The following is a 26,096-nucleotide window of genomic DNA, read 5'->3' on the forward strand; positions in this document are numbered from 1 at the left end:
AAAGGCTATGCACTTTGTATAGATGTAACTACAACCAACACCTGGTATCTTCTGGGTGCACCAAGGTGGCCTCCTTCTGCATTGTCAACAAGTGACAACTGTCATGGAACAATCCCCAGTGTCTCTGCATAAAATGTTACTGATGGGCTTGTAGGGGCAGGGGAGAGAGGCAGTCTGCTAGGTGGATAGGGTTGTGGGACAGAAATGTCAATGACCAAAGACTGAACTGGAATAAATGTGTAACCTGCCTCAAGATTCTTTGTGGTTGTTTTGTGCTTTCACACTAACTCTATCTGCTGCAAAACAACAGAAATGGAAATGAGCTGGAAGAACTTGACGAAAAAATAGGATTTTTTTTTATAAACAATAGATTGCCAAAAATAAGAGAAAGAATAGAAATACTTAAATGCCCCTATTAATATTAATGAAATAAAAGAAGGAATTGTGACTTCTAAGAATGGTAAAGTCCCCGGTACACATGGTATTTCTATAATGAATTACAAAAAATGGGAAGAGACCATATTACCGGTATTAGAAAAAATAATGAACAAAATTTTAGAAGGAGGACAAGTGCCAGAATAATGGCAAGAGGCCCTAATTACATTGATACTGAAATATGGACCCAATTTAAATTAAAAATTATAGACCAATCTCACTTCTAAATTCAGATTATAAATTATTTGCAAACATTTTAGCCAATAAATTGAAAAAGATCCTAGCAAGATTAATAAATAAAGATTAATAAAGATTAATAAAGTCAGGCTTACTATGGAGAAGACAAATTTACAGCAACGTAAGGTTGGTAGTAGATACAATAGAATACCTAGAAATGAGACCAGATAAAAAGGCAGCCCTGATCTTGGTGGATTCGGAGAAAGCATTGGATCATGCTTCAGGGGCATTCATGCAAAAAACTTTGAAATGATGAGTTTGGGTGAGAAAATATGTAGTGGTATAAAAGCGATTTATATTTCCCAAAAGGTCAGACTAATTATAAATGGTGAAACATCAGAAGCTTTTAATATCTCTTAAGGGAACAAGACAGGACTGCCCTCTTTCTCCTCTCCTCTTTATCACACTTCTGGAAGTGTTTTTGAAAGCAGTAAGAGAAGACCCTAGAATAGAAGGAATTAAAGTTGGACAAAGGGCCTATAAGGTCAGAGCCTTCGCAGACAATCTAATATTTACAACAGAAAACCCTCTAGAGCAGCGGTTCTCAACATGTGGGTCCCCAGATGTTGTTGGACTACAACTCCCATCATCCCTGAGCTCTGGCCTTGCTAGCTAGGGGTGATGGGAGTTGTATTTCAGCAACATCTGGGGGCCCACAGGTTGAGAAAGCTGCTCTAGAAAGTTCTATACAGTGGTACCTTGGGTTACAAATGCTTCAGGTTATATAAGCTTCAGGTTAGAACCTGTGCTAACCCAGAAATAGTACCTCGGGTTAAGAACTTTGTTACAGGATGAGAATGGAAATCGTGTGGTGGCGGCGTGACGGCAGCAGGAGGCCCGAATAGCTAAAGTGGTGCTTCAGGTTAAGAACAGTTTCAGGTTAAGAATACACCTCCGATACGAATTAAGTACTTAACCCGAGGTACCACTGTATTAAGACCTCCCCATGTAAATTAGTGGATGTTTCCTAAGGTTCCATATTGACTAAAGTTTCTCCGCTGTGTGAGTTTGCCAATGTAATGTAAGATTATCCTTCCTGTTTAAGCTTTTTCCACATTCAGTACATTTAAATGGTTTCTCCTCTGTGAGTTTGTCGATGTCTTCTAAGTATTACATTTTGACTGAAGCTCTTTCCACATTCAATACATTCAAATGGTTTCTCCCCCGTGTGAATTCGTTGGTGTACTCTAAGGTGTCCACTTCTAATGAAGCTCTTTCCACATTCAATACATTTAAATGGTTTCTCCCCCGTGTGAGTTCGTTGATGTATTCTAAGGTATCCATTTTGACTGAAGCTGTTTCCACATTCAAAACATGCAAATGGTTTCTCCCCCGTGTGAGTTCGTTGGTGTCTTCTAAGGTGTCCACTGTGACTGAAGCTCTTTCCACATTCAATACATTTAAATAGTTTTTCCCCCGTGTGAGTTCGTTGATGTATTCTAAGGTATCTATTTTGACTGAAGCTGTTTCCACATTCAATACATGCAAATGGTTTCTCCCCCGTGTGAGTTCGTTGGTGTACTCTAAGGTGTCCCCTTCTACTGAAGCTCTTTCCACATTCAAAACATTTAAATGGTTTCTCCTCCGTGTGAGTTAGTTGATGTATTCTAAGTGCTCCACTTTGACTGAAGCTGTTTCCACATTCAGTACATTTAAATGGTTTCTCCCCCGTGTGAGTTAGTTGATGTCTTCTAAGGTGTTCACTTCTACCGAAGCTCTTTCCACATTCAATACATTTAAATTGTTTCTCCTCTGTGTGAGTTCGTTGATGTCTTCTAAGTGTTCCACTTCTACAGAAGCTCTTTCCACATTCAATACATTTAAATGGTTTCTCCCCCATGTGAGTTCCTTGGTGTATTCTAAGGTCTTCACTCTTACTGAAGCCTTTTCCACATTCAATACATTCAAATGGTTTCTCCTCTATGTGAGTTTGTAGATGTCTTCTAAGTGCTCCACTTTCACTGAAGCTCCTTCCACATTCAATACATTTCAATGGTTTCTCCCCCGTGTGAGTTCGTTGGTGTATTCTAAGTGTTGCATATTGACTGAAGCTCTTTCCACATTCAATACACGCAAATGGTTTCTCCCCCGTATGAGTTCGTTGGTGTATTCTAAGTGTTCCATATCGACCAAAGCACTTTCCACATTCAGTACATTCAAATGGTTTTTCCCCTGTGTGAGTTCGTTGGTGTCTTCTAAGGTTTCCATTTTGACTGAAGCACTTTCCACATTCAATACATTTAAATGGTTTCTCCTCTGTGTGAGTTCGTTGATGTATTCTAAGGTGTCCACTTCTACTGAAGCTCTTTCCACATTCTATACATTCAAATGGTTTATCCCTTGTGTGAGTTTGTTGATGTGTTCTAAGTGTTCTATTTCGACTGAAGCACTTTCCACATTCAGTACATTCAAATGGTTTTCCCCCTGTGTGAGTTCCTTGATGTTTTCTAAGAGTTCCATTTTCCTTGAAGCTCTTTCGATAGTCAGTACATTTAAATGGTTTCTCCTCTATGTGAATTCTTTGATGTGTCCTCAGTCTTCCACTATGACTAAAGCACATCCCACATTCCATGCATTTAAACTGTTTCTTTGTTCTTCCCAATGAATTCACAGATGGCTCCATAGAATTCTGGCCATCATCTTCCTCACCTGTTTGGGAGTGGGGAGGAAGGGGAAGAGAATCCTGTTAAGACTTACAATAAAGAACCTGAACACACGTCAATCCAAATATGCACCTTCTCCTATTTTAACACTGTCCCATTTCTCTATTGTCCTCTCTATGTTCCAAAGTTTTAGGAATGCAGATGAGATAATGGCAACAACACATGATCACTCCATTCACACTTAATAAACTGCATTATTTTATAATCCCATTTGTTCCCTTGCACAGCTAATTTAAGCCCCCCCCCCCCATCAATATTAAAGCCGTTTCTGGTTGCAGTGTTCTGAGGTGACATTTGGTGCTTTAGTTTTTTCCTATTTTTGCGTTTTTGTTTGTGTGGCTTTTTCATTCTTGACTGTGGCTTTTTTTTTGTTTTAATTTTAATTTCTATCATCTAAAATACTGTCTTATTTATTTTATGGTAAAGAACATTGTTTATTGCTTTCATTTTATGCTCCTTGGTTTTGGAACGCTTTAGTTTTGGAAGACTTCCGGAACCGATTATGTTTGAGAACCAAGGTACCACTGTAACTCTTAAGATTTAAAATCCTGGAGGAAGAAAATCTGCCCCCACTACAGTGGTACCTCTGGTTACATACTCAATTCGTTCCAGAGATCCGTTCTTAACCTGAAACTGTTCTTAACCTGAAGCACCACTTTAGGTAATGGGGCCTCCCGCTGCTGCCACGCGTTTTGTGTTCTCATCCTAAAGAAAAGTTCTTAACCAGAGGTACTATTTTTGGGTTAGCGGAGTCTGTAACCTGAAGCGTATGTAACCCAAGGTACCACTGTACTTTATGAAAGGGATTCAAGAAACAAAGAGCTGTTTTGGAGAAGGCCTAACCCCTTCCTTCTTCCTGTCAGGAACTTCCTTCCATTTGTCTCCTCTCCATCCTTTCCTCTTTCTCCCTCCACCATCCATCTATCCCTGTCCCCATCTCCTCTCCCCTGGAACTCACCAGATTTCTCCAAGGGTCCTGGGAGGGAATGCTCAGAGGTTGTGGGGAGGGATGCGGGAGACAGCCTGACCAGGTCAACCGTCCATCTTCCTCCTTCCATCCTGGCCAGGGTTGCAGGTTCAGTCTCAGCTAGGTTTGCAGGTTCAGCTTCCTGAGGAGCCCAGAAGCCAGAGCAAGTTGCAGCTTCCTGGGAGGGAGGGAAGAAGAAGCCAAAGGAGTCTGAGAGCCCCTGCAGGGATTCTCCTGCCCAAGACATTCTGCTGCCCCTGGAGAAGCCCCAATTGGGCACCCCCTTCCCAAGAGCCCCCACCCATTTTCAAACACCTTTGGCAATTCCTTTCACCTGCCTGTCCCACCTCCCTTCCTAAGGCTGGCATGGTATGCACATTAGTGCCCTGAGAGTAGATCCCTTGGAACTTAAGAGTTAATCTGCAAAGGACTGCTCTGAATACATGGGTGGCCCTTGCATGGAGAAGAAGGAAGCCCCTTGCTTCCATCTGGACCCCCTGGGACAGGCGGGGGATCCGCCCACTGCTCCCTCTGCCCTCGCTGCCTCCTCCTCTGCCCTCCTGCCCTGCAAACACCCTTTGCTCTTGTTCCTCAGGGGAGAGAGGCAGGAAGAGCCTTCAAACCCATCCATTTCCTCCTCTGCAGCCCAGTGAGAGGGGAAGGAGCTGCAGCGCCTGGTTCACTTCATGGTTTACTGGGATTGTGAATGAACACGTCCTCTGCCTTCCATGCGGTGGGAGTGGGGTGGGTTAAAAGTGGTTGAGAGACCCCCCTCCACATTTACGCATCAGCAAATAACTGCAGAAAACTGCTGGCTTGGCAAATGAAAAAAAGACAAAAACTTAATACCATTACAAACTTGGAAGTGGAAGGAAAAAATATACAGAATCCAGTGGAGATCAGAAAGTGTTTCCAGAGGTACTTTAAACAATTATCTACACAGGAGACGCAGAAAGAAATGGACATTGACCGATTTTTGAAAACAAATGGACTACAAAAAATCTCTCAAGAAAATAAGCTAATGTTGAACTGCAAAATAACGGAGCAGGAGGTAGAAGGGGCATCCAGAATATGCAATTAGGCAAATCTCCAGGACCGGATGGTTTGACTTCAAGATATTATAGATCCCTGAAAGAATGGTTAGTACAGCCATTAAAGGAAGTTTGTAATGAAATATTGGAAGGGAAAAGGGCACCAGAGTTGTGGAAGGAAGCTTATATTACACTTATACCGAAAACAGAGTCTGAGAAGACACAGCTTAAGAACTACCGCCCCATATCTTTGCTTAATGTGGATTATAAAATTTTTGCAGACATTTTGGCTAAAAGATTAAAAAAGGTACTAGTAGAAGAAATTCATAAAGATCAAGCTGGCTTTCTCCCGGGCAGACACTTGTCTGACAATATGAGGAACATAATTAATATTCTAGAAAAATTACAAGTGAATATTAATACTAAAGCAGTCTTGATATTTGTGGACGCGGAGAAAGCCTTTGATAATATTTCTTGGAGTTTTATGAAGAAGAATTTACAGGGGATGGGGGTTGGTCAAGGTTTTGGCAATGGTATAGGCGCAATTTACTCAGAACAAAAGGCTAAATTAATTGTGAATAATGTAGTGACGGAAGAATTTAAGATAGAGAAAGGAACACGACAAGGTTGCCCAATCTCTCCATTGCTTTTTATATCGGTCCTGGAGGTTCTTTTAAACATGATTAGAAGGGACCAAATGGTTAAAGGTATACAAGTCGGAGCTAAACAGTATAAATTGAAAGCATTTGCCGATGATTTGGTATTGACATTACAGGAGCCAGAATCTAGTACTAAAAGAGTACTGGAACTGATCCAAGAATTTGGACAAGTAGCGGGATTTAAGTTGAATAAGATGAAAACTAAGGTTTTAGAGAAAAATCTAACAGTGACTGAGAGAGAGAGAGGTTTCAGAAGGAGACAGGATTAACACTGGCTAAGAAAGTGAAATACCTAGGGGTTAACATGACCGCTAAGAATGTGAATTTATTTAAGGATAACTATGAAAAATGTTGGATGGAAGTGAAAAAGGATTTAGAAATATGGTCAAACCTGAAGCTATCATTGTTAGGCCGAATTGCTGTGATAAAAATGAATGTATTGCCAAGGATGCTGTTTTTGTTTCAAACATTGCAAATTTTGGATAAAATGGAGTGTTTCAAGAAGTGGCAGAGAAATATCTCTAGATTTGTCTGGCAGGGCAAGAAGCCTCGAATAAAATTTAAGATACTAACTGATGCTAAAGAAAGAGGTGGATTTGCCCTGCCAGACTTAAAACTTTATTATGAATCAGCCGCTTTTTGCTGGCTGAGAGAATGGATGCTTCTTGAAAACACTGACGTGCTGGATTTAGAAGGTTTTAACAATGTATTTGGGTGGCATGCAAATCTGTGGTACGACAAGGTCAAAGCACATAAAGCGTTTAAAAACCATATTGTCAGAAAAGCACTGTTCAATGTTTGCATAAGATATAAGGACTTGCTTGAAAATAAAACCCCAAGGTGGTTGTCACCAATGGAAGCGAAGGCTCAGAAAAAGTTCAATATGGAGGCCAAATGGCCGAAATATTGGGAAATTTTGGAACAAGAGGGAGACAGATTAAAACTGCAGAGTTTTGAAAAATTAAAAAATAGAGTGCGAGATTGGCTTCATTATTACCAGATAATGGAGGAATATAACTTGGACAAAAAAATTAGCTTCCAGGTGGAAAAATCAAAATTGGAAACAGAGCTGCTAGATCCTAAAATTAAGAACTTGTCAAGAATTTATAACTTGCTGTTGAAATGGAATACTCAGGATGAAACGGTGAAATCTGCTATGATTAAATGGGCACAAGATGTTGGACATAATATTATGATGGCTGACTGGGAACAGTTATGGACCACAGGTATGAAGTTCACGGCATGCAATGCCTTAAGAGAGAATATAATGAAAATTATCTACAGGTGGTACATGACACCAGTCAAGCTTGCAAAAATCTACCATTTGCCCGATAATAAATGTTGGAAATGTAAAGAGACTGAAGGTACATTCTTTCACCTTTGGTGGACATGCCCAAGGATTAAGACTTTCTGGGAGATGATCTATAATGAAATGAAAAAGGTATTTAAATATACCTTTCTGAAGAAACCAGAGGCCTTTCTCCTGGGCATGGTCGGCCAATTGGTGCCAAAGAAGGATAGAACTTTCTTTATGTATGCTACAACAGCAGCAAGAATACTTATTGCAAAGTAGTGGAAGACACAAGATCTACCCACCCGGGAAGAATGGCAGATGAAGGTGATGGACTACATGGAATTGGCGGAAATGACTGGCAGAATCCGAGACCAGGGAGAAGAGTCGGTGGAGGAAGATTGGAAGAAATTTAAAGACTATTTACAGAAACATTGTAAAATTAATGAATGTTAGAAGGATGTTGGAATGATGATATGTGATTTTAGCAGAAAAGTTATAAAGGATTAGGAAAAAACTGACTGTTAATTGGTGAAAGGAGGGAAAGTAAAGTTACATTATATTAAGATAAATTACAGGACAAAAGTTTGAAAAGATTGAAAGGATTTGCTGAAACAGATAATCGAACTAGAATACAAAAAAGGGAGGTGTGAGGAGGTCAAGGAAATAAGCTAATGAAAGATAAGTTATGGGAAGATTCGCTGTATCTTTTTTTTGTTTTTTTAATGGATTTTACTTTTCTGTTCTTTTTTTTTTCTTTTTCTCATCCTTCCCCCCCCTTATTGTGATGTGTTGTATTGTTTTTGTTTAATATGGTGTTTTTTACTTTTTCTTTCTGTAACCTTTAAAACTTTAATAAATATTATTTTTAAAAAAAGAGAGAGAGAGAGACCCCCTCCAGTCCTTTTGGGAAACAGGAGTTTTGGTCAGGAGTAAACAACTTAGATGGCAAGTTCACAAGAGAAGCACTTTGGAGCACTGCTTGCTCTTACTATGTGTTTGGACCTAGAGGACAACATACACGTTTACACCACGGGATTCCTTAAAGAGGGCATTTCTTTAAAGGCCATTTCTACAAAATGGAAGTATTCTGATGGCAGCCCTATGTAGGAAAGTTTTTAATGTTTTAAATTTTTTGGTGTTTTTGTTGGAAGCCGCCCAGAGTGGCTGAAGCAACACAGTCAGATGGGCAGGGTGCAAGTAATGAATTATTTATTCTTATTCTTATTAGTATTATTCCCTCCTAAGCCCATCCTGTTATGCATGCTGATCAGAGACTTTGTCCCAACCCCCCCCCCTTGAACGCAAGAGGGCTTCCTATTTTTACAGCTATTCTTCACATTTCTATACTGCCCTTCCTCCAAATAAATAAATAATAATAATAATAATAATAATAATAATAATAATAATAAATTTTATTTATAGATCACAGGGTAGCTTACAAGAGAAAAACACAGAGATGCATAGCAGAGCAAGAAATAGAAACGACAACCCTTCCTCCCCCCCCCCCCCCATGCAGGTGTGCAGTCCATAGATTTTTAATGAGCCAAACGCCTGGGAGAAGAGCAAGACTTTCGCCTGTTGCCTAAAGATAAGGTCCTCCTCCGAGGGGTCTTCTGCTGGGGTATAGATATTAAAATTAAATTAATACTATTAAGGCGATCCTGGCCAGCAATGCCCACCCTTCTCCCCTTTCCCGCCTCCTTCCCTGCAACTCCCTTTGCACCAGGTCCCTGCAGGAGGAAGCCTCTCCCCCCCCTTCAAGGCCCCCTTTAAGGAAACAGCTCCCTTTCCTGCCTTCTTTTCTCCCCGCCCGGATCCCGTCCCGGGGCTTCTCATCCTGGACCCCCTCGCAAAGCCCCTTCCCTCCTTCCCCGCCACTGGCTTTGCACTCACCCGAAATCCTGGGCAGGGGGGCGAGAATGGGAGCCCCCGCATGGGAGGCAGGGAGTGACGCGCTTAATTAGGAGGCTTGATGTGGAAGCAGCCCCCTCCTCCGCCTCCGCAAGACGCAGCCCCGCTTCCCGCCTCCTTCCCTCCCCTCCTTTGCAAGCCCCAATTTTATCTCTGCTGGTGAAGCCGGAAGTGGAGGCAACTCTGAAAAGGAAGGAGAAGTTTCTCTCCACCTTCAGCTTCTTGTCTGTTATTTGATAATTGGGGGAAGGAAAACCTTGCAGCACCCAACCAATGGGAAGGCGAGGGAGGGAACGTGTGCATAGGGAAGAAAAGCTCATTCTTTGCTCCAGCTGGACTGTGCCTGCTTTGGACCCCCGCTTTTGCAAGAACGTATTGTCCTCAATAAGGGACGCGGCTGGAGTTGTGGTTTAAACCCCAGAGCCTAGGGCTTGCCAATCAGAAGGATGGCAGTTTGAATGCCTGCAATGGGGTGAGCTCCCGTTGCTCTGTTTCTGCTCCTGCCAACCTAGCAATTCGAAAGCACAAAGTGCAAGAAGATAAAAAGGTACCTGTTGTAAACAAAATCTGCCCTTATTCCCTTATGGGGGACACAAGAGCCTTTACAGAGTCCTTTGCCGGTTCTCCATCAGTAGGAGAAAAAAACAGAGGCCAACCAGAGAATATTGAGAAGCAAAGCAGCTAGTAAGCCTGATCTTTATTGAACTGTTGCAACAGGGTGCTCCCCTCACATGGAGGAGAAAGGAGGAGGACCCAGAACAAAGGTGTGCCTGCCCTTATATAGCCCTTTTAAATTCCCTGCCCTGGAGCTCAAGACCACCCCTCCATACATCATACATACATCACAGAAGGGTTGTAACCCAAGACCACGACCCACAAACATCATACCTGTGCTTGGTTGGTACATTTATGAACATTTATTATATATATAAGACCTTAAAATATTTTATTACATACCGCTCCAGCGGGAAGGTAAATGGTGTTTCCGTGCACTGCTCTGGTTCCCTAGAAGCGGCTTAGTCATGCTGGCCACATGACCCAGAAGCTGTACGCCGACTCCTTCTGCCAGTAAAGCGAGATGAGCACCGCAACCCCAGAGTCATCCTCAACAGGACCTCACGGTCAAGAGTCCCTTTAACTTTACCTATTGTCCTCAATAAACTCTTTATTTGCTTCTCCAATATTCTTCAGATGGTATTTTAAGGAAGGGGATCAAGGGTCTCAGGACCCACTTCTTACAATGTATGAAGTAGTTTACGGCAAAAAAGCCTAATAACTCTTCTGGGTAACTGAATAAATTATTTTAATAAATATTTAAATGGAGAACATATTTTGCCTTCTCTTTTTTAAAATATTTTTTATTAAGCATTTTCTTGTTTTACAGAAGTGTAGTGCCTCGTATTTTTTCTTCTTCTTCCATGTAACATTTTTACAAATCCGTTTCATTTGTTGAGGCATTAGGGGGAGAAGAAAAAAGAAAGAAAAAAGAAAGGGGGTGGAGAGAGGGAAGATGGATGGAGGTGGGGTCGGGTGGCGGTGTTTCTATTATGTTTAATGTATGTAGAGTTTGGTGTCAGCGTTGCTTGTGTTGTTCACTTGTGTTCCTTTGGTGGTGAGAGAGGTTGGGGTTGGCCTAGGGTGTGATTGTTTGCTTGTGATTGGCTGTGGTGATCTTTGTTTTCGTGTGTGAGTGAGGTGTGTGTGTGTTTTGGATCAGGTTAGCCATATTGATTTGTATGCTGTTGGTGGATTATTGTCATTGTCCTGTTGGGTTGTGTATGTGATAAAGGGGAGCCATACCGGGGTGAAGGCGTCTTCTTCTGTTTGTCCCCGTGTCAGTTTCAGTTTATTAGTTAATTTTTCTAGTATGGCTGTTTCCCATACTATTTGGTACCATTGGTCCATGCTTACTCCTGACAGGTCTCTCCAGTGTCTGGTTATGGTGTTTCTGGCTGCTGAGAGCAGGTGGGTTATGAGTTCTTTGTGGTGTAAATGGGCATTGTTGTCTTGGAAGATGTTTAGTAGGGCCAATTCTGGGGTGATGTCTATTACTTGCTTAGTTATTTTACATATTTCTTGTATGGCTGTTGTCCAGAATAGTTGAATTTTGGGACACTCCCACCACATGTGGAGGTATGTGCCTGTGGAGGTGCACCCTCTCCAGCATTTTGGTGAGGTTCCTGGGTGTATTAGCGCTTGTTTCCTTGGTGTTAGGTACCACCTGTAGGTGAGTTTCAGTGTGAGTTCTTTTCTTTTCGTTGATATGGATTTAAAGGGGGGTTTAGACCACATTCTGGTCCATTGAGTGGGGTTAATCTCATAGCCTATGTCATTCTCCCATTGTTTTTTCATTGCGTCTAGGGGATTTGCGGGGTTTTGGAGTAGTATTTTGTATATTGCGGATACCGTCCCTTTACCGTTTCCCTTTGTTGTTAGGAGGTGGTTTTCGAAGGTTGTCAGGAGCCTAGTTGCTGCTGATTTTACTGTTGGGTTGTTTAAGAGGGCATGTAGTTGGTGTTGTGTTAACCAGGTCATTTGGGTGTCTTCTAGTTTGTCTTGTATTTCTTGTGTTGACAAGGGTTTGTTATTTTTATAAAAGTCTATTAGGCGATATAAGCCTTTGGTTCGCCAGGTTTTTATCTGGAGGTTTTGTGCTGCATGGTGGAATAATGGGTGGTACGCCAGGGGGATTAGTGGGGATGGGGTTGGGGATAGCTTGCCTATTTGTGTTTTCCATGCTTTGAGCATGGTCTGTGTGTACCTGTTAAGTGTTGTGGGAATTTTCTTTAGTTTGTTTGGGAGGAGTGGGTGTGTTGTGGTGCAGGTGTTTTCAATTGTGTCCCTCTCTAGGTGTACCCATTGTTTTGTCTCATCTTCTAGTATATATGGGATTATATGGAGTATTTGGTTGGCATTGTAATATGCTTCTATGTTGGGGATTCCCCATCCTCCTTCTGAGGAGGGGAGGTGCAGGTATTTGGGGCTTATTCTTGGTTTTTTATGTGAGAAGATGAAAGAGTGTAGTTTTCTCTGCCAACTGCGAAGTTGGGTTGAGGGGATCTAGGTTGGGAGGGTTTGGAATAGGTAGGTTAGTTTTGGGAGTGTGATCATTTTGATCATGGCTATTTTGTCTGAGAGAGAGAAATTCATGTTGTTCCATCTCTTTAGGTCTTTGTTAATTTGTCGCCACAGGGGCTTGTAGTTGTGGAGGTACAATTTATTGAGGTTTCTGGTTATTTGTACCCCTAGGTATCTGAACTTGGTGTGGCAAAGTTTTATTTTGGTGACCTTCATATTTTGCCTTCTCATGTTCATGCAAACGTGGTTCTACTCCAATCTCACTTAGTATTAAATTGTGGGTGGACATAGCAGACGCCACAGAGATTCCTCCAAGTGGTTCTTTATAGTAAGCTGGAACTGAACTGAACAGCAAACAGCTCAGCCGGCCTGGTTTTATAGGCAGCCGGCTGACAACACTGTAACAACAACAACCCAGGGTTTCCCGACTAAATTGACTGACGTGGACCCGAGTGAAAACTATATACACAATACCCCTGGTGGCCAGGGTGAGAACTTCAATACATAACACTTAGTCCCCACTTCCACCTCAGCAAAGAATTTTTGATACAGAAATCTCCTGGACAGAAATCTCCCTGTTTGCATTACAGGGAGGGCTCAGCCTCTGTCTACCTTATTGCACACTCATTACACACAATGTCTTTTGCAGTGTCCTGTATTCTCCTCAAAGAAACACTCCAGAGACACAGGAACAGTGACAGGCAGCAGCAGCAGCAGCAGGAGGAGCTAGACAGATTAGCTGGGGATTTTGATCCAGAAAAGGAGCAGAGGTGGAAAGGTTAAGCAGAATCCCCTCCCCCATGTTGCCCTTAGGTGTGCTCAGTCTTCACCTGCTTCATGACTCCACCTGGCATGAGAAAGAAGGATGGAGCTCCAGGAAACAGGAAGTGGTCCTTCAACCAGCCAGGACATCTCACCATTACAGACAGATCCAGTCTCCTGCTGGGGAGTCAAGAGTGGCCCTGGGATGGCAGAGAGAGGAAGGGAAGGGACCAGCGCCAGAAGGAATGGCAGGGCTCCAGATGCTCCCTTGGACCGCCCCCTCCCTTGACACCAAGGGGAGCTCCTCTTCTGGGGCTGAAAGCATTGGCATGGAGGTTTGGATTTTGTCAGGACTGCAAGGAAGGGGGGAAAGGAAACCTAAAACACACCCACCCATGGACACACTGGAGACTGAATGAAAATAGGCCCCCCATTTCTTTCTTTATGAAGGGGCAAAGGCTGTGCACTTTGTATAGATGCAACTACAACCCACAACTGGAATCTTCTGGGTGCATTGAGCTCCCCCCCAGATAGAATAGATTCCCTCAGCATCTTGCCCCACCTCCAAGAAGGCAAGTTTATCTGGTTAAAGTGTTTGTTTGGGACAGAATTATATTGTATTTCTCTGAAGGATAGACTCTTTATATCAGCAGTAATAAATATATTAACTGGGTTATGAATAGCAGTTTTGATACTGTCAACATGGACTTTGTCTGAGGTTTCAGACATACCCATTTTGTTCAAGAAAAGATGCAGAAAATACTTTTCCTTTTTGATTCTGGGCACTTGACTTCTCCCATCCTGCTACCATCAAGGAAAACGTTTGGGGCAGATATCCAGGGCCCCACTCAGCAGCAGCAACAGGGGGAGGAGAAGGCCCCACAAACATTTTCCACATTTTGAAGTTAAATGATACAAAGCCCCCTCAAGAATCGACAGAAGCTTACCAGGGTACCTTTCCTTCTAGTCAGCTATTCAGGCTCCTCATTCCTCCCCATTTCTCTATGGAGGGTCAAAGGCTATGCACTTTGTATAGACGTAACTACAACCAACACCTGGTATCTTCTGGGTGCACCAAGGTGGCCTCCTTCTGCATTGTCAACAAGTGACAACTGTCATGGAACAATCCCCAGTGTCTCTGCATAAAATTTTACTGATGGGCTTGTAGGGGCAGCGGAGAGAGGCAGTCTGCTAGGTGGATAGGGTTGTGGGATAGAAATGTCAATAACCAAAGACTGAACTGGAATAAATGTGTAACCTGCCTCAAGATTATTTGTGGTTGTTTTGTGCTTTCACATTAACTAAATCTGCTGCAAAACAACAACAGAAATGGAAATGAGCTGGAAGAACTTGACGAAAAAATAGGATTTTTTTTTTATAAACAATAGACTGGCAAAAATAAGAGAAAGAATAGAAATACTTAAATGCCCCTATTAATATTAATGAAATAAAAGAAGGAACTGTGACTTCTAAGAATGGTAAAGTCCCTGGTCCAGATGGTATTTCTATAATGAAGTACAAAAAATTGGAAGAGACCATATTACCGGTGTTAGAAAAAATAATGAACAAACTTTTAGAAGGAGGACAAGTGCCAGAATCATGGCAAGAGGCCCTAATTACATAGAACTGAAATATGGATCCAATTTAGAGTAAATTAAAAATTATAGACCAGTCTCACTTCTAAATTCAGATTATAAATTATTTGCAAAAATTTTAGCCAATAAATTGAAAAAAATCCTGGCAAGATTAATAAAGAAAGATCTGTCAGGCTTCCAACGGGGAAGACAAATTTACAGCAACGTACCGTATTTTTCATCCTATAGGATGCTCTGTCCCATAGGATGCACCTAGTTTTTTGGGGGGAAATAAAGGGAAATTTATTCCCTTTATTTCCCCCCCAAAACCAGGTCGGGGAACAGCGGGATGGCGGCACTGCGCCTCCCCGCTGTCCCCCGAGTTTGTGGGGCTGGCCGATGTCTGCCTGGCGGGCGGGGCGCTCTGCTTCAGTGCGCCCCTCGTGCCGGGTGGCAGGCTGCTATCCGCAGCGTAGGGAGCCCTGCGGGAACTCCCTCAGGGCTGCCTAGGCTGCGGATGTGTTCCCGAAGCGCCTGGCGCTCTGCCTTCAGCGCTCCCGGAGCTGCGGATGTCTTCCTAAAGCCTGCATTCACCCCATAGGACGCACCCAGATTTCCCCTTCATTTTTGGAGGGGAAAAAGTGCGTCCTATAAGGCGAAAAATATGGTAAGTTTGGTAGTAGATACAACAGAATACCTAGAAATGAGACCAGATATAAAGGCTGCTCTGATCTTGGTGGATGCGGAGAAAGCATTGGATCATGCTTCAGGGGCATTCATGCAGAAAACTTTGGAAATGATGAGTTTGGGTGAGAAAATATGCAGTGGTATAAAAGCGATTTATAATTCCAAAAGGTCAGACTAATTATAAATGGTGAAACATCAGAAGCTTTTAATATCTCTAAGGGAACAAGACAGGGCTGCCCTCTTTCTCCTCTCCTCTTTATCACACTTCTGGAAGTGTATTTGAAAGCAGTAAGAGAAGACCCTAGAATAGAAGGAATTAAAGCTGGACAAAGGGCCTATAAGGTCAGAGCCTTTTCAGACAATCTAATATTTACAACAGAAAACCCTCTAGAGCAGCGGTTCTCAACCTGTGGGTCCCCAGAGGTTGTTGGACTACAACTCCCATCATCCCTGAGCTCTGGCCTTGCTAGCTAGGGGTGACAGGAGTTGTAGGTCAGCAACATCTGGGGGCCCACAGGTTGAAAAAGCCTGCTCTAGAGTATTGTAGTAATATTGGGAAAAACAAGGGCAAGAATAAAATACAAAACTCAGACTTAAAAGAAAGGGGAGGCTTTTCCCTTCCAGACCTCAAAATTTACTATGAAGCAGCTTGTCTGACTCGGATTCAGGATTGGATTAAATTGGAGAAAGGAGAGGCAATAGAACTGGAAGAACATGACAGCATATTTGGTTGGCATGCATATTTGTGGTATGGGAAAACAAAAGTACACAAGGACTCCACAATACTATAATAAGTTTTTAATAAAGGTATGGGGAAAATACAAAGAATTATTGGAACCCATTGAAGCACTATCACTTAACATGTCAACAATGAAAGGAATACGGCCAACATACAGAGAATTACTAATAGAACAAGAAGGAAAGTTAAAATTGAAAGACTATGATGAGATATAGGAAGATTTAGTGATGGTGATGGATATTTGTTGTAAGAAAGAAAATCAATAAAACATATTATAATAAAAGGAAAGGAAAGGAAAGGAAAAAGAAAGGCGTTTGGACAATTTTCACGATTCAAAATTAATAAAGAAAAAACAAAACTCCTGGTAAAAAAATTAGATATACAAGAAAAAGTAAAGTTAGAAATAGAAACAGGACTTAAAATTACTAACAGAGCAAAGTATTTAGGAATTTGGATAACCATAAAAAACATTAATTTATAGAAAGACATTTATATTAAGGTATGGAACGATATTAAGAAAGACTTAGAAATCTGGAGTAAATTAAAACTCACGTTGTGGCAAAAATTTCTACAATCAAGATGGTAGTTTTACCAAAAATGCAGTTCCTTTTTCAATCAATTCTGGTTCTTAATGGCTTAAATTGTTTTAAAAAATGGTACAGGTATTTGGCAAAATACATTTGGCAGGGCAAAAAAAACCAGAATTAAATTTAAACTATTAACAGTAACCAAAAACAAAGGAGGGTTTGGAATGCCAGATTTTAGGATCTACTATGACGTTGCCTGCCTGGGGGCCACCAGGTGGCGCGTTGGAAGATGGCCGACAATAACATCTCTCTGACCCATACAAGGTAATTAAGGGGCTACTATGGGAAGTATGCAGTCTTCCTACTCCCCCAGAAGACGGGGGCGCTGCCTTGCCAGGTGTGCCGAACACTTGGCACGAGCCCTCAGTAAAGTCAGATCTTCCTGACGCCGATTCTAATTAGCGTGTGCTGGTTAGCTTCAGCTTGGAATTATAATTGGAAACATAGGATTGGAATGAAGCTGAAGCACATATATCAAGTAATGTTCAAGAGATAAGACTGCTGATTAATGGATCTCTGTGACCGGGAGGGATGGATGGATAAGTAAATCTTCTGATGAATCACCACTAGGAGACTGTATGTTTGGAATGAAGGGGGGGGGTGGAGGAAAAAACTTTTTTTTTCTTTGCACGATGTGATATTAATAGCTCTTCACCCCAGATAGAAATAAGATCGTTGCGTTTTTATTAATCACAAGCAGGAATTCAAGAACTGTGTGGGATGGATTATAACAGGAGAGAGGATTGGTGAACGGTGAGAAAGAGGAAAATTTTCATGAAGCAGTTAAAAAATGGCGTCTCGCCAAGACAGGCTTGCTGGAGAAAGAAGGACAGGGGGAGGAGAATCAGGATTATTCGAAAGTTTTTTTTTATGCAAGCGCTGAACAGAGGGTGTCCCTGAGTGATATGATCTTTGGACAGTACAAAACCCACACAAAGCATGCCTGTTTTCAATCTGCTTGAGAAAATTATCAGAGATCGCAAAGAAAGGAATATACGATAACAACAAGAAGAGAAAGAAAGTAATAAAGGACTATCTAGATTGAACTGGATAGAACTGTCTAATTAAAGCAGTAATATAAGTGATGTTTGGACTCGTTCGTAGTTTTGGACTCATGCGGAGCTTGATGTATGGGTACCCCCAACAAAATTTAAAATTTGGCTGTATAATTTGAAACTAATGTGATTTGGATAATGTGATGTGATTGGCCTGTTAATAAAAATTATTTTTTTAAAAAAAGAAGAAGTTGCCTGCCTGGTCTAGCTCAAGGAATGGATGATCTTGAAGAATACTAAATTATTGGATATTGAGGGCTGGGATAATATAGTGGGGTGGCACGGCTACCTGGGTTATAATAAAGCAAAAATCCACAAGGGATTCCTAAATCACATTATTAGGAAAGCCTTATATGAAGTTTGGGAAAGGAACAAAAAATTATTAGAACCAAAAACCCTATGGTGGTTGTCACCAATAGAGGCAGAGGCAGTAAAAAGAAAAAATATGGATTCAAATTGGTTGACGTATAAAGATCTTTTAGAGGAAGTAAATAATAGATTACAAATGAAAAAATATGAAACAATAAGACATACAGGAATAGGCTGGTTTCAATACCAGCAATTAAATGCAATTTTTGAGGAAGACAAGAATGTAAATGGATTTGATACAAAATTATCCGAAATAGACAAAAAATTGATTATAAATGATAAAAATCTATCCAAAATGTATAAACTATTATTAAATTGGCACTTAAGAGACAAAGAGTTTAAAGATGTCATGGTCAAATGGGCACAAGATATCGGCCATTCAATTGATTTAGAAAAATGGGAAAACTTATGGAAAAGAGACATAAGATTTACAGCATGTTATACAATAAAATAATTTTTTTAAAAAATGATGTACAGATGGTATCTTAAACCCTCGAAATTGGCTAAAATGTACCAAAACACCAGTGGAAAGTGTTGGAGGTGCAAACTTAAAGAAGAGAATTTCTTCCATATGTGGTGGACGTGCCCTAAAATTAAATAATTTTGAGATACCATTAATGAAGAATTAAATAAAATGTTAAGACATACTTTTCCCCAAAAAACAGAAATGTTTTTTGGGGCCTATTAACAACAGACATCCCAAAAGAAACCAAAAGAATATTTTTGTATGCAGTAACGGCGGCCAGGATAGTAATGGCTAAAAATTGGAAAAGTAACATAACACCAACAAAAGAAGAAAGAGTTCTTAAATTGTCAGGATATCTTGAATTGGCCAGACTTACAGGTTTAATAAGAAGTTATTCTAATGAGAAAATAAGGAGAGTGGGAAGTCTTTATAAATTATACGAAGAGAACCGATTTCCAGATTCATACTTGGCTTAGTTTAGAATAAAAATCTCACAGGTAATTAGAATAATTCTCCAAAAAATTAATCATTACAGACAACCAGTGATATGAAGAATAAAGAGCCACATGGAGTTAGTTAGAAGTCATTCCCCCCCTTTCTTTTTCTTTTTTGGTGTTTTTCGTTCTTTTTCCTTTTTTGGATAGAATGTAATGTTCTATATTTTTGATTGCATATTATGTTTAGATCCTTGTAATTTTGTTTTTGCATTTTCTTCTGTTTTCTATTGTTTCTTCGATTTATTCAATGCTTGTTTGTGTGATGTAGAAGTATAAATTTAAAAAGAAAAAAAGAGGGTCACCAAATAGCATGGCCCCCCATTTTAGTTTGAGGACTATCCCTGCCTCCGGGTCTGGTGTCATTTGGATGGATACTGGAATCAGCAAGGGAGACCCACATGACCCGAAGGTGCTGCTATGGAATGCCAGGTCAATGATTCATAAGACCACTGCCATCCATGACTTGATCGTGGATGGAGAACTTGACCTGGCATGTTTAACAGAGACCTGGTGGGATGAAGCAGGTGGACCTGTCCTTGCCACTGCTTGTCCACCAGGTTTCTCTTACGCACAGCAACCCAAGTCATGTGGGCAGGGGAGGGGTGTGATTTGCAGTGATTTGTAGGAAGTCATTAATTTCCACCAGGAGTCCTATTGGGAAGACCCAGTTCTCTGTGTGCATGTTCTTGAAGTTGGACAATAGGGCCAGTACAGGATTCCTTTTGGTGTACCGACCACCCTGCTGCACCAAGGATTCCCTGCCCAAGCTGCTTCAGGTCGTGGCAGATGTTCTCCTGGAGACACCTAATTTGGTTGTCCTGGGGGATTTTAACATTCACGCCGACACAACCTTACAAGGGGCCGATTGGGACTTTGTGGAAAACATGGCCTCCATGGGCTGTCCCTAAATAAGTTTGGCCCAACTTATAGTCGCAGAAATGCCTTAGACCTGGTTTTTCTCCTCTATGGATGTTGGTGATCTGACACCAAGTAAAAGCAAAACTAAATAAGTGCCATGTTCAGATCACTTCCTGGTGCAACTGGACTTCTCCACAACCCTTCCCCTCTGCAGGGAGGTGGGTTCGATTTGGATGGTCCGCCACCGCCACTTAATGGATCCAAATGGTTTCCAGAGAGTGGCAGGGGATGTTTTATCCCATGTTGATGGCCTTTCAGCTGATTCCTTGGTGGCCTGTTGGAATGTGGAGTTAACCAGGGCTATTGAGTATCTGGCTCCAAAAAGCCCACTCCGATTGCATGGAGACCGGACAGCCCCATGGTTTTCCAAGGATCTGAGGGCAACGAGACGGCTAGAGCGCCAGTGGCAGAAACCTCATTCTGAATCTGACCGGACACGGGTTAGAGCTCAACGTTGAGCCTACCAAATGGCGATAGTGAAGGTGAAGAAAACCTTCTTCACCCCCTCTATTGCATCTGCAGAAAACAGCAGCAGGAGACTCTTTCAGGTGGTTTGCAATTTAATGGAACCATCTCTCCAATGGCGCCCGGTACAGGCCACATGATCTCCTGCAATGATTTTGCAAAGTTTTTTGCAAATAAAGTCACTCAGATTAAGAGAGGTAGACTCCCCTGTGGGGGCAGGGCGGGGGCTGGTGAGTGCTAGAGTCCTGTCTAGTAAAGTTGCGTGGGATCAATTCCAATCTGTTATGTCCGAGGATGTGGACAGGCTGCTTAGATGAGTGAAACCAACCACCTGTCTCCTTGATCCTTGCCCATCCTGGCTCATAAAATCTAGCCGGGAAGGGCTGGGCGATGGGCTCCGTGGGGTGGTGAATGCTTCTCTCTGTGAGGGAGCCTTCCCAGACACACTGAAAGAGGCAGTTACAGTGGTACCTCTGGTTAAGAACTTAATTCGTTCTGGAGATCTGTTCTTAATGTGAAACTGTTCTTCACCTGAAGCACCACTTTAGCTAATCGGGCCTCCTGCTGCCGCTGTACAATTTCTGTTCTCATCCTGAAGCAAAGTTCTTAACCCGAGGTAATATTTCTGGGTTAGCGAAGTCTGTAACCTGAAGCGTATGTAACCCGAGGCACCACTGTATTAAACTGCTTCTTAAAAAAAATATCTTTAGACCCAGCCAATACGGCCAACTATCGCCCAGTCTCAAATCTTCCATTCTTTGGCAAGGTGAATGAGTGGGTGGTTGTTGAACAAGTCCAGGGACGCCTGGAATATGTGGACCATTTGGATCCATTCCAGTTGGGATTCAGGCCTCATCATGGGACTGAAACTGACCTGGACACAATAATTTCCGGCGGGCTAGGGACAAAGGTGAGAGCTATTTCCTAGATCTGCTGGATCTTTCAGAGGCTTTTGACACCATTGGCCATAACATCCTTCTGGACCAACTAGAGGGGCTGGGAGCTGGAGGAACTGTTATACACTGGGCCGTGTTCAGAAAGTGGTGTTGGGGGTTGAGTGTTCAGACCCCTGAGCTCTCACTTGTGGGGTGCCTCAGGGTTCCGTCCTCTCCCCATGCTTTTCAGATTTCTACATGAAGCCGCTGGGAGAGATCAGGGGGTTTGGGCTAGATGTTCATCAGTATGCGGATACCCAGCTTTACTTCTCTTTCAAATCAGAACCAGTGAAGATGATGAAGGTCCTGTGTGAGTGTCTGGAGGCGGTTGGAGGATGGATGGCAGCTAACATATTAAAGTTTAATGCTGACAAGGTAGATGTCCTGTTTTTGGGAGACAGGAGGCAGGCAGGTGTGGAGAACTCCCTGGTCCTGAATGGGGTAACTGTGCCCCTAAAGGACCAGGTGCACAGCCTGGCGGTCATTTTGGATTTGCAGCTGTCAATGGAAGCGCAGGTCAATTCTGTGTCCAGGGCAGCTGTTTACCAGCTCAATCTGGTACGCAGGCTAAGACCCTATCTGCCCTCAGACTGCCTTGCCAGAGTAGTGTATGCTCCAGTTATCTCCTGTTTCGACTACTGCAATGCGCTCTACGTGGGGCTACCTTTGTAAGTGGCCCGGAAACTGCAACTAATCCAGAATGCAGCAGGTAGACTGGTGACGGGCTGCAGCCGCCAAGACCACATAACACTGGTATTGAAAAACCAAGATAGGCTCCCATTGCATTTCTGAGCACAAATCAAAGTGTTGGTGCTGACCTTTAAAGCGCTAAACGGCCTCGATCCAGTATACCTGAAGTAGAGTCTCCACCCCCATCGTTCTGCCTGGACATGGAGGTCCAGTACCAAGAGCCTTCTGGCGGCTGCCTCACTGTGAGAAGTGAAGTTACAGGGAACCAGGCAGAAGGCCTTCTCGGTAGTGGTGCCCCCCCCTGTGGAATATCCTCCCACCAGATGTCAAAGGAAAAAACTGTTAGGATATTTCCGTTCCACCTTAAAAGGGAGCAGGCTTTGTGAGTCACAGAGTCTGCGTATTTCCTGTTCACAGGATGTTTCTGTTGTGTCTTTGCTTTCGTTTCTCTCTTTGCCTGAACACGCAAGCAGGCAGTCATGTTTTTCTTTGTTCTGATCACCGCTGAATAAACTTGGAAAAATGCTCTCCTGCTGTGCATCTTTCGCTGTGTGAATTCTGCTGATAGAGTGTGCACCAGCCTAAGAATGTGGAATACTATTTCTGAGGCTTTGTGGCACTAATTGCTGATACTGCGTGTCTACGGGAGATCGATGGACATCCGGAGACGACGTGGAGTCATGATGGACTTTATCTCCCTGGCAGTATCCCAACAAAAACAGCCACCAGACTTTAAAAGACATCTGAAGGCTGCCCTGTTTAGGGAAGCTTTTAATATCTGAAGGACTATTGTATTTCAGTGTTTTGTTGGAAGCCACCAAGAGTGGCTGTGCCGCGGGGAAAATCGAGCCAGATGGGTGTGGTATAAATTATATTATTGTTGTTATTATTGTTGCTGTTGCTATTATTATTATTGAAAACAAACACTGCCAAATTCTTTTCTGTACATCCAGAGACTTGACAGTAATCTTCACTTCCCAGGAAATCTGGTAAAACCTGAGTGGAAAACTCCATACATTTATATGGTTTCCTGCCTGTGTGAATTTTCTTATGGATAGTAAGGTCTTCACTCCCTCTGAAGCTCTTTCCACGTTTCATAAATCTGGTTTTCCCCATGTGAGTCAGCGGATGTTTACTAAGGTTCCATCTTGACTTAAGCTTCTCCCCTGTGGGAGTTGGCCAGGGTAATGTAAGTTTATCCTCCCTGCTGAAGCTCTTCCCACATTCAATACGTTCCAATGGTTTCTCCCCTGTATGAGTTAGTTGGTGTATTCTAAGTGCTCTACTGTAGCTGAATCTCCTTCCACATGCCATACATTAAAATGGTTTCTTCCCCATGTGATAGTTGGTGTCTTATAAGGTGTCTATATGGATGGAAGCACTTTCCATATTCAGTACATTTAAATGGTTTTTCCCGTGTGAGTTCGTTGATGTTTCCTAAGGTGTCCATTTTGACTGAAGCTTTTTCCACATTCAATACGTTCAAATGGTTCCCCCCCCGTGTGAGTTCGTTGGTGTATTCTAAGTGCTTCACTTTTAATGAAGCTCTTTCCACATTCAATACATTTAAATGGTTTCTCCCCCATGTGAGTTCGTTGGTGTAATCTAAGTGTTCCATTTTGACTGAAGCACTTTCCACATTCAATACATTTAAATGGTTTCTCCCCGTGTGAGTTCGTTGGTGTATTCTAAGGTGTTCACTTCTACTGAAGCTATTTCCACATTCAATACATTTAAATGGTTTCTCCGCCGTGTGAGTTCCTTCGTGTTTTCTAAGGTGTACATATTGACTAAAGCTCTTTCCACATTCAATACATTCAAATGGTTTTCCCCCTTGTGAGTTCGTTGATGTTTTCTAAGGTTTCCACTTCCACTGAAGCTCTTTCCACATTCTATACATTTAAATGGTTTCTCCCCCTTGTGAGTTCGTTGATGTTTTCTAAGGTTTCCACTTCCACTGAAGCACTTTCCACATTCAATACATTTAAATGGTTTCTCCCCCGTGTGAGTTCGTTGGTGTAATCTAAGTGTTCCATTTTGACTGAAGCACTTTCCACATTCAATACATTTAAATGGTTTCTCCCCGTGTGAGTTCGTTGGTGTATTCTAAGGTGTTCACTTCTACTGAAGCTATTTCCACATTCAATACATTTAAATGGTTTCTCCGCCGTGTGAGTTCGTTGGTGTAATCTAAGTGTTCCATTTTGACTGAAGCACTTTCCACATTCAATACATTTAAATGGTTTCTCCCCGTGTGAGTTCGTTGGTGTATTCTAAGGTGTTCACTTCTACTGAAGCTATTTCCACATTCAATACATTTAAATGGTTTCTCCGCCGTGTGAGTTCCTTCGTGTTTTCTAAGGTGTACATATTGACTAAAGCTCTTTCCACATTCAATACATTCAAATGGTTTTCCCCCTTGTGAGTTCGTTGATGTTTTCTAAGGTTTCCACTTCCACTGAAGCTCTTTCCACATTCAATACATTCAAATGGTTTCTCCCCCGTGTGAGTTCGTTGGTGTATTCTAAGGTTTTCACTTCTACTGAAGCTATTTCCACATTCAATACATTTAAATGGTTTCTCCCCTGTGTGAGTTCGTTGGTGTATTCTAAGTGTTCCATTTTGACTGAAGCACTTTCCACATTCCATACATTTAAATGGTTTCTCCCCCATGTGAGTTTGTTGATGTTGTCTAAGGTTTCCACTATCATTGAAGCTCTTTCCACATTCAATACATTCAAATGGTTTCTCCCCCGTGTGAGTTCGTTGATGTCTTCTAAGGTTTTCACTTCTACTGAAGCTATTTCCACATTCAATACATTTAAATGGTTTCTCCCCTGTGTGAGTTCGTTGGTGTAATCTAAGTGTTCCATTTTGACTGAAGCACTTTCCACATTCAATACATTTAAATGGAGTATCCCCCGTGTGAGTTCGTTGATGTTTTCTAAGGTCTCCACTTCCACTGAAGCTCTTTCCACATTCAATACATTTAAATGGTTTCTCCCCCGTGTGAGTTCGTTGGTGTATTCTAAGGTGTTCACTTCTACTGAAGCTATTTCCACATTCAATACATTTAAATGGTTTCTCCCCTGTGTGAGTTTGTTGGTGTATTCTAAGTGTTCCATTTCGACTGAAGCTCTTTCCACATTCAATACATTTAAATGGTTTCTCCCCCGTGTGAGTTTGTTGGTGTATTCTAAGGTTTCCATTTCGACTGAAGCTCTTTCCACATTCTATACATTTAAATGGTTTCTCCCCTGTGTGAGTTTGTTGGTGTATTCTAAGTGTTCCATTTCGACTGAAGCTCTTTCCACATTCAATACATTTAAATGGTTTCTCCCCCGTGTGAGTTTGTTGGTGTTTTCTAAGGTTTCCATTTTGACTGAAGCTCTTTCCACATTCTATACATTTAAATGGTTTCTCCCCTGTGTGAGTTCGTTGGTGTATTCTAAGTGTTCCATTTTGACTGAAGCACTTTCCACATTCCATACATTTAAATGGTGTCTCCCCTGTGTGAGTTCGTTGGTGTATTCTAAGTGTTCCATTTCGACTGAAGCTCTTTCCACATTCAATACATTCAAATGGTTTCTCCCCCGTGTGAGTTCGTTGATGTCTTCTAAGCTTTCCATTTCGACTGAAGCACTTTCCACATTCAATACATTCAAATGGTTTATCCCCTGTGTGAGTTCGTTGATGTTTTCTAAGTGTTCCATTGTCCCTGAATCTCTTTTGATAGTCAGTACATTTAAATGGTTTCTCCTCTATGTGAATTCGTTGATGTGTCCTCAGTCTTCCACTGTGACTAAAGCACATCCCACATTCCATGCATTTAAACTGTTTCTTTGATCTCCCCAATGAATTCACAGATGGCTCCATAGAATTCTGGCCATCATCTTCCTCACCTGTTTGGGAGTGGGGGAGGGGGAAGAGAATCCTGTTAAGACTTTCAAGAAAGACAAGAAAGGAACTGAACACATTTCAGTCCCAGTATGCACCTTCTCTTATTTTAACACTGTCTCCCTTCTCCACTTTCCTCTCTATGTTCCAAACTTTTAGGAATGCAGGTGAGATAATGGC

At 42.0% G+C, this 26,096-nt stretch overlaps 2 protein-coding genes across 7 annotated transcripts in view; both read right to left on the reverse strand.

Annotated features, from left to right (window-relative positions):
- Nucleotides 1–401: 401 nt before the first annotated feature.
- LOC128409022 (oocyte zinc finger protein XlCOF6-like) overlaps nucleotides 402–26,096 on the reverse strand; it is a 46,939-nt gene continuing 21,244 nt past the window's right edge. Inside the window, exons 1-3 of one of the 2 annotated variants that reach the window (XM_053379185.1) lie at nucleotides 9,180–9,275; nucleotides 4,294–4,480; nucleotides 402–3,321 (exon numbers count right to left, since the gene is read on the reverse strand). In XM_053379185.1, coding sequence (XP_053235160.1) covers nucleotides 1,739–3,321; nucleotides 4,294–4,480; nucleotides 9,180–9,221 — 1,812 coding nt within the window. In that variant the 5' untranslated portion in view covers nucleotides 9,222–9,275 and the 3' untranslated portion in view covers nucleotides 402–1,738. Of the gene's footprint in view, nucleotides 3,322–4,293; nucleotides 4,481–9,179; nucleotides 9,276–26,096 lie in introns of those variants that run through there. The other variant, XM_053379186.1, reaches the window with a different exon arrangement.
- Nucleotides 22,751–26,096, reverse strand: part of LOC128409009 (oocyte zinc finger protein XlCOF6-like) — a 49,820-nt gene continuing 46,474 nt past the window's right edge. For all 5 annotated transcript variants that reach the window (XM_053379161.1, XM_053379160.1, XM_053379156.1 and 2 more), the window contains one exon: nucleotides 22,751–25,921. In XM_053379161.1, coding sequence (XP_053235136.1) covers nucleotides 24,255–25,895 — 1,641 coding nt within the window. In that variant the 5' untranslated portion in view covers nucleotides 25,896–25,921 and the 3' untranslated portion in view covers nucleotides 22,751–24,254. The remainder of the gene's footprint in view (nucleotides 25,922–26,096) is intronic.

Source organism: Podarcis raffonei, chromosome 2 (genome assembly GCF_027172205.1).
Source record: "Podarcis raffonei isolate rPodRaf1 chromosome 2, rPodRaf1.pri, whole genome shotgun sequence".
Lineage (NCBI taxonomy): Eukaryota > Metazoa > Chordata > Lepidosauria > Squamata > Lacertidae > Podarcis > Podarcis raffonei.